Consider the following 8,972-nt stretch of genomic DNA (forward strand, 5'->3'; position numbering starts at 1 on the left):
GGCAAGTGGACATCCCCTGAGGGCTGCCGGGCTGCCAGAGGGATTTTTGACTGCCAGCTTGGGCCCAATCCCCCAGGGAGCAGGCCTAAGCCAGCAGGTGGACATCCTCCAAGGGGTCCCAGACTGCAAGAGGGCATAAGCCGGGCTGAGGGACCCCCCACCAAGTGCACAGATTTTTGTGTACCAGGCCTCTAGTAATCTATAATAAAAGTATAATATGATAATTAGACCGACATCCTTCTGGACTTAGCTGCAGCAGCGGGGTCCAGCAGGGGCTAAGGCAGAGGCGGCCACTGCAGCAGGCAGGAGTCAAGGCAGAGGCGGATGCCGCAGTGGTGGAGGCCGAGCCGCCTGCACAAATTTCGTGCATCAGGCCTCTAGTCTTTTTAATAATAGGCATCTTACCAGGTATGAGGTTTTGATTTGCATGTGCCTAATGATTAGTGATGTTGAACACCTTTACATATACCTGCTGACCACTTGTATGTCTTCTTGAAAATGTTTATTCAGGTCTTTTGCCCATTTTTTAAATTTAATTTTTGGGATTATTGATACTAACCATTTTTCAGATATGTGGTTTGCAAATATTTTCTCCCATTACCAGGTGGTTTTTTCATTTTGTGACGATTTCCTTTTTTCTACAAAAGCTTTTTAGTTTGATGTACTCCCATTTGTTGGTTTTTGCTTTGGGTATAAAATCCAGTTATTGCCAAGACCAATGTCAAAGAACTTACCCCTATGTTTTCTTCTAGAAGTTCCATGGTGTCTTACACTCAAGTCTTTAATCCATTTTTAGCTTATTTTTCATTCCCCCCACCACATTTTATGGTTTTGATGTCACAGTTTATATGTTTTTATATTGTGTATATCCATTAACAAATTATTGTAGTTAGTTATTTTCAATGCCTTTGTCTTTTAACCTTTATACTAGAGTTGTGACTTACCCACCACCATTACAATATTAAAGTACTCTGAATTCAACTATATATTTACCTTTATCAGTTTTATACTTTCTTATGTTATTAACTAGAGGCCCAGTGCACAAAATTTGTGCACAGGTAGGGCCCCTAGGCCTTCTGCCAGCCGAAGCCTCCCTTCCCACAGCTGGGGCCTTCCTTCATTCCACACCGCCTCTTGGTGGTCAGCGCACAGCAAGCAATAGAACTCTCGGTCTCCCAGTCAAACTCCCACGGGGACACTTTGCATATTAGCCTTTTATATATACAGATTAGCATTTTTGTTTCAACTTGAAGAACTCCCTTTAACTCTGTTTGTAAGGTTGGTCTAATGGTGATGAACTCCTTCAGGTTTTATTTTAATGTAAAACACTATCTTTCCTTCAATTCTAAAGGACAACTGATGTGTAGAATATTCTTGACTGACAGTTTTTTTTCTTGCATTACTTTGAATATCATCTGGCTTGCAAGGTTTCTTTTGCCATATCTACTTATAGTCTTACTAGAGGTCTGGTGCATGAAATTCATGCACAAAGGAAAGGGGTCCCTCAGCCGGGCTTGCAACCTCTCCAATCCAGCATCCCTCTCAATCTGGAATCACTGGCTCCTATCCGCTCACATGCCTGCCTGATGCCCCTAACTGCTCTCCCCTGCTGGCCTTATCGCCCTAACTGCCTAACTGCTCCCCCCTGCCAGCCTGATCCCCCTAACTGCCCTCCCCTGCCGGCCTGATCCCCCTAACTGCCTAACTGCTTGCCACTGCCGGCCTGATCCCCTTAACTGCCTATCTGTGCTCTCCACCTGGCCTGATCCCCCTAACTGCCTATCTGCTCTCCCCTCCTAGCCTGATCCCTCTAAATGCCTATCTGCTCTCCTTTCCTGGCCTGATTGCCCTAACTGCCTATCTGCTCTCTCTTCCTCTCTACACCCATCAGACCCCTGGCACAGGCATACTGAGAGCTCTCTGCCGCAGCCCTGCCCCCATCCTGATTGGTCATTACGTGACAGCATCCTGGGCAATTTGCATATTCCTCTTATTATTAGTATAGATGGGGGATCCCTTATATATATATATCAAGTTGCTTTTTTCTTGCTGCTTTTTTTTTCTTCTTTTTTTTTCCCTCTTTTCTTGCTGCTTTTAAGATTCTCTCTTTTTCTGTAACTTTTGATAATGTCATTAGAATGTGCATCAGTGGGGTCTCTTTAGATTCATCTTATTTTGGTACTTTTTGTATTTACTGGATCTCTATGTCTGTTTCATTCCCCAGTTTATGTCATTATTTCTTTGAACCAGCTTTCTACCCTTTTCTCTCTTTCTGTCTTTTTTTTTTAAATCCTCACCCAATGATGTTTTTATTAATTTGAGAGAGAGAGGAAGCCGGCAGGGGAGAGAGAAACAGTGATCTGTTGCCTCCCACACGCACCCTGACCAGCTATCAAACCCACAACCTTTTATGCTATTCAGCATGATGCTCCAGCCAACTGAGCCACCTGGTCAGGTCTCTCTTCCTTTTGAGACCCCCTATCCTATCTAATAAAGAGGGAATATGCTAATTGACCCTCATGCTGTCGCAAAGATGGTGGTGCCCACAGCCAATAAGGAGGGAAGATGCTAATTGACTGCCACGCCCTCAAAGATGGCGTCGCCCAGTCCCCTCAGCCCCACCGGTGCGCCTGCCTCTGGAGTCCCCCAGTCCCCCACCCCCCAGCCACCCAGCACCTGCCCAAGGTGCAGGCAAGCCTCGGATGGCAGCTGCCCAGCCGCCCAGCGTCACCCGAGGCACAGGTAACCAGGGCCGGCTGAGGCTTGCGCTGCTGGCAGTGGCAGAGCAGAGGTGTGATGGGGGTGTCGCCTTCCCCTAATTGCCAGGTTGGCTCCTGCCCCTGAGGGCTCCCAGACTGTGAGAGGGGGCAGGCCGAGCTGAGGGACACCCCGTCCAGTGCATGAATTTTCATGCACTGGGCCTCTAGTAATGTATATATTACTCCATTTATTGTTGTCTCATAGGTCCCTTAAGCTATCTTAATTCTGTTTTATCCCTTTTTGCTCCTCTGAATGGATGACTTCCTCCGCCCTATCTTTAAGTTTACTGATTCTTTCTTTTGCTTGCTCTAGTGTACTGTTAAACCCCCTCTGTTGAATTTTTCAGTTCAAGTATTATAATCTTCAGCTCTATGGCTTCTATTTGGAACTCTTTATATTTCCTGTACCTTCGCTGAAATTCTCATGCATTACTCTCCTGACTTCAGTGAACATCTTTTTTTTTTAATTTAAATTCTTTATTGTTTAAAGTATTACTTACGTCTCCTTTTTCCCCCATTAACCTCTTCCCAGCCACTCACACCCCCTTCAGTGAACGTCTTTATTACTGTTATCTTGAACTCTATCAGGTAAATCGCTTATCTTAATTTCATTAAGATCAGTTTATAGAGATACATCTTATTATTTTGTTTGGAACATATTCTCCTGTGTTTTTGTTTTTCTTGATTCTCTGTGTTGGTTTTTTTTTTTTTTTGAAAATAAGTTGTATTTTAAAATGGTAATAATAAAAAGACCATGGTCCAGTTTTAATGGAAAGATCAATGATGCTGAATAGATATATCCAAATCTGATCGCAGAGGAGCAAATTGGGTGAGGGTGGACAGACAGAGGTGGTGGGAGGCAGGATGTGTGGGGCCTTGCAGGGTGCCAGGACTTCTCATAGAGGCTGAACCCCTTCTTTATAGCCCCCGACTGGAGACTCCCCTTGCTAGGCACAAGCGAGGTCTGAGCCCCAAGGCACCTACTGCAACATATTACCTGCATGTAAATAGGCCATGCGGGCAAAGTCATGTAGTATGTGGCCAAGCCTCTTTGACCTGTTGCATAAAGAGTTTGCTCTTGGGAAGCCCTGAGGTTGCTGATACTATTCCCTGGCTGAGGTTTCTCTCCCCTCACTCCCATCTCACCTAGCCTAACCCCAGGATCCTGACTGCTTGTCCAGAACAGATGGTGGGAAATTCTGAAGACAGGTGCTTCCCCATCCATATTGCGCTCACGGCCTGGAAGAGTGTAGTCTCTGCCGGCCACTCTAAAATGGATAGTGTCTGCTCAAGGACACCTGCACGGCTAGGGGAGGAGGTCTCCTAGGCTTGGAAGATCAGTAGAAGGCTCATGTGGAAGCCCAGTAGCCTGGGTGTGGCCACCTCCTGCTTTTGGAACACTAAGGAGCCATATGACTTTGGGCTTGTGCCTTCACTTCAGTCGTCAGCTTCAAGCCCCTATTCTGTAAACAAGTTCCCGATAGTAATAAGCAACCTGAGAGGCCATGTGAAGCTTAAATAAGCAAATGTACGCAAGGAGTTTATCTCAGCTTGACAAAGAGGAGGTGCTCTGTAAATTACAGTGACAATTATTAAAGCCTTTCTGTTCTCCCTCAGCCTTTCGGTGTGTGGTGTGTGGTGTGTGGTGCCAGGTGCTGAGCAAATGTGCCTGGCACCTGTGCAGCAAGACTTCAGGGGCTGTCATTATTCCTGTTGTTGCTGTGGCCTCTACCCTAGACACCCAGGATCTTTGTGAGAAAAGGCTTTCTGCGCTGGTTCTCTTGTCTGCATCAGCCACTCAGAGGATGGGAAGCAAGGGGGCGAGACCCTGGAGCGAGTGTGGTTATTTCCTGAAATGAACACTAAGCCTGGCTTTGCCCTGGTGTCTTATGCTTTCCAGTGTTTGCAAACTCTACTTACAGGGACGTCTTTAGCCCGGCTCTCAAGAGCTGCTGGGCAGGGTAGATGAGTCATCCTGAGAGCCCGGGAGCCAGGCGTTGTGCCCACTGTGCCCAGTCCCTGACCACGTGAGCAGAAGTGTTGATGTTTCGCTGCATAGCAAGCAGAGCTGTGTGTGACATTTAAATAGAGTCATTCCTGCGATTACTAATCTCTGGGTTGCCTCATTGCTGGGGTCCAACCCCAGCAGGTCCAGGGGTCCCCAAAGGAGTGGACGGAGTCGGCGAAGAAGGAATGACACGGAGACAACGTTCAGTTGATTAGCAGCCTTGCCAGGATCTCTAGCCACAATCTCCAGCCAAGTTCTGTGTCCATGTTCTCTTGCTAGGTTCTCCAGCCACGTTCTCCAGGTTCTGTAGCCATGTTCTCTCGCTAGGTTCTCCAGCCAGGTTCGGTTTAGGTTCTCCAGCCAGGTTCGGTAGCCAGGTTCTGTCTAGGTTCTCCAACCAAGTTCTGTAGCCAGGTTCTGTCCAGGATCTTTTGCCATGTTCTCTCCAGCGAAGTTCTTCTGTCTCTAGGTTCTGTGTAGGTTCTGTCTTCTAAGTTCTGTGTCTAAGTTCTGTCCTGTGTTGGTTTCTATGCATTATGGAGAACTGCCACTTTTTCTAGTCTTGACAGTGTAGGAGATGAACCTTGTCAATTAGCCCAACCTGAGCTTCTTGCCTCTCAAACCTTTGTGTATGTCTAAGCTGCTATCTTTGTTCTCATTGGCTCTTACTAGTTAAGCTTATGTCAAGAACATACCAAAGATGAGCATTGCAGTCAGCACCTAGATACTGGCTGATTAGACGTCAGGCCCTCAGGCAGCAGCTGTGAAAGTAGGCAGTCAGATCCCTTCCAGGGAGAAACTGGAAAATGGGTCTTTTTGCCTGCTTCCTCTGCATCTGAGCCCAGGTGTATGGCCATGCGGTGTGAGATGTTCCGTCCCCAATTTGAAAAGTGTTTCTTTGCTGTAGTTCTATGGAACTTGTGAATGCAAGCCTATTCAGAGCCAGGTGATTTAGGGGACAAGCTCATAAAGGAGCAATTTTATATGAAGTTTTTCAGAGACAGTAAATATATATATAATAAAAGACTCCAATATAATAAAAGCCTAATATGCTAAGTGTCCGGTCGTCCGTTCAACCAAAGTGTAATATGCTAATGATATGCTAAGGTTGCTCAACTGCTCACTATGACATGCACTGACCACCAGAGGGCAGACACTTTGGCTGGTAGGTTAGCTTGCTGCTGGGGTCCGGCTGATCGGCACTGGGCAAGATGGGCCAGACACACCCTGGAGCCCTCCCTGTCCCTGATTGTGCACCAGTGGGGTCCCTCTGCCTGGCCAGCGCCCTCTCGCAATCCCAGATCCCTCAGGGGATGTCGGGGAGCCAGTTTCAGCCCGATCCTCCCAGGCCAGGTTGAGGGACCCCACCAGTGCACGAATTCATGCACCAGGCCTCTAGTGTGTGTGAATATGTGTGTGTGTGTGTGTGTGTGTGTGTATACACACACATATACTAGAGGCCCGATGCACAAATGTATATACACACACACATACACATGTATATGTTGTGTGTGTGTGTATACACACACACACACAACATATATATATCTTTACATGGTAAGTATAACATAAAATAATGCTAAAAATATGGTTTCTTATACTTTACCATGTAAAGATGGGTCAGCATATAACATTTAGTCTTGAGAAAAAAACATCATTCTATAAGTAAAAAGCTGAAAATTATTTTTATTTTTTAGGTTGTCCTTTGTGGAGGGTCTTCTCGAATTCCAAGGCTACAGCAATTGATTAAAGATCTTTTCCCAGCTGTTGAGCTTCTAAATTCTATCCCTCCTGATGAAGTTATCCCCATTGGTGCAGCTATAGAAGCAGGAATTCTTACTGGGAAAGAAAATCTTTTAGTGGAAGACTCTCTTAAGATAGAGTGTTCAGCCAAAGATATTTTAGTTAAGGTATGTTTAGTTTTTCTTTTTCATAAAAGTGTTATAAATTTGATACCGTAAACCATGTTTTCTTTTGTTTGTTTCTTATTAATCCTCACCTGAGGATATTTTTCCATTGATTTTTAGAGAGAGTGTAAGAGAGAGGGAAAGACAGAGGGAAACATCGCTGTAAAAGAAACACATCAATTGGTTGCCTCCTGCATGCACCCTGACCAGGGCCCAGGCTGGGGAGGAGCCTGCAACCAAGGTATGTGCCCTTGACCGGAATCGAACCCAGGACTCTTCAGTCCACAGGCCGAAGCTATCCACTGAGCAAAACTGGCTAGGGCATGCATACCATGTTTTTACAATAAAACTTTGTATACTGATAAATTTTTTTAATTTATAATTTTACTTTAATGAGTTTTTTATATTTTGTTTTTATTGATTTTTGAGAGGGAGAAAAGGAGAGAGGAGGAGAGAAAGAAACATCAATGTGAGAGAACTACATTGACCAGTTGCTTCCCATATGTGCCCCAACTAGGATCAAACCCGCAACCTAGATATGTGCTCTGACTGGGAATTGAACCCAAGACCTTCTGGTGCACAGAATGATGCTCCAGCCAATTGAGTCACACCAGCCAGGGCTATATATATTAACTAATTTTAATCATAAATTTCTAATATAGGTAGAGGAGATGTTTCAGTTTATTTTTAAAGTGGGTTGGGATTAAGGATCATTTCTATTTTCTTTTGTCTATCTGTTGTTTGCAACAATTATAAGCAAGAAGTATATATTACATTTTTAATAGGAATTTTTTATCATTATAACAATAAAAATCAAAAAGATATGCATATTATTTTCCTGCTTATTAGGGAGTTGATGAATCAGGAGCCAACAGTTTCACAGTACTGTTTCCATCAGGGACTCCGTTGCCAGCTCGAAGACAACACACATTACAAGCCCCTGGAAGTATATCTTCAGTATGCCTTGAACTCTATGAATCTGAGGGGAAAAACTCTGCAAAAGAGGAAAACAAGTTTGCACAGGTAAATACATAAAATTGGATTATGAATTAGTCACATGAACCTTTAGCTTTTCTTTGTGGATTAGACTCAGTTTAATATCAATTAATAGAAAATGTGATGAATGGATTAATTCTACTTATTCGTTTCTGTAAGAATAAATAGGCAATTTTAATTTGAAGGAGTGACAGGAAAATAAAAGCAAAATACAATTTATATTTATACTCTTTCTCTTTGAGCTCTTGACCCTTCTTGGTTATAAGGTGTGACATTTTTGTTTGCTAACTGCCAGGTGCTGTACAAATATGCTCTCAAAATGCTGTGAGATAGACTTAATTATGTGCATTTTATAGATGATTAAAGAAACAGGTTTATGGTAGTAAATACTTTATTATTTCCTTGGTTGAGCTTATTTATCTTCAGGTTGCTTGTACACTTGGGCCCATGCTGTTTCCATTAAACCATATTGCCTCTGATACAGGTTAAGTTTGCTTTTCAAAATACCACATGCATATTTTATGCTATATGGTCCTCTGTATCCTTTTAAAAAGAGTGAAAGGAGCCATGTCATTTGCTTAGAACATACCCAAGAAATATAGTTATATTAAGCCCTGGCCAGTTTGGTCAGTGGTTAGAGCATCGGCCCATGGATGGAGAGTCACGGGTTCAATTCTCAGTCAAGGGTAAAGTACTCACAAGGGCTGCAGAACCATATTTACAATAGGATATCATTTGTATTTTGAAAGCAAGGGTCCATGTGAGGGGAGAGGTGTTTGGGTAGGTGTATGTATTTAGAGATAATCAGGTATGGATACAGAAAATATCTATAGGTGTTTGAACTATATTCAGGAACCTTAACAGTGGGTAGGTTTGAAGATACCACGAGGATTTTTTTACTTAACACTTAGACTGAATTTTTTTATAAATAGCAAAGGGCATAAGCATGAATTACTTTTTTAAAAATATTTTTTTATTTATTTCATAGAAGGGTGAGGTACAGAGATAGAAACATCAATGATGGAGAATCATTGATTGGCTCTGCCCCTTATTCAGGATCAAGCCCACAACCCGGGTATATTCCCTGATCAGGAATCAAACCATGACATCCTGGTTCATAGGTCAACACTAAACCACTGAACCACACCAGACAGGCAAGAATTACTTTTATGTAATAATAAAACAAATGGGCTGCCCTCACTGGTTTGGCTCAGTGGATAGAGCGTCAGCCTGTGAACCAAAAGGTCCCAGGTTCGATTCCAGTCAAGGAAACATGCCCGGGTTGTGGGCTTGATACCCAGT

At 43.7% G+C, this 8,972-nt stretch overlaps 1 protein-coding gene across 2 annotated transcripts in view; it reads left to right on the forward strand.

Moving 5' to 3' along the window:
• HSPA14 (heat shock protein family A (Hsp70) member 14) overlaps positions 1–8,972 on the forward strand; it is a 49,598-nt gene that overhangs the window by 37,565 nt on the left and 3,061 nt on the right. The window contains exons 11-12 of one of the 2 annotated variants that reach the window (XR_435754.2): positions 6,465–6,677; positions 7,573–7,697. Coding sequence is in view for 1 of the 2 variants with exons in the window: in XM_006765313.2 (XP_006765376.1) it covers positions 6,465–6,677; positions 7,524–7,697 (387 nt within the window). In the remaining variant the exon portion in view is untranslated. Of the gene's footprint in view, positions 1–6,464; positions 6,678–7,523; positions 7,698–8,972 lie in introns of both variants that reach the window. The other variant, XM_006765313.2, reaches the window with a different exon arrangement.

This window comes from Myotis davidii, unplaced genomic scaffold (assembly GCF_000327345.1).
Source record: "Myotis davidii unplaced genomic scaffold, ASM32734v1 scaffold1380, whole genome shotgun sequence".
NCBI lineage: Eukaryota > Metazoa > Chordata > Mammalia > Chiroptera > Vespertilionidae > Myotis > Myotis davidii.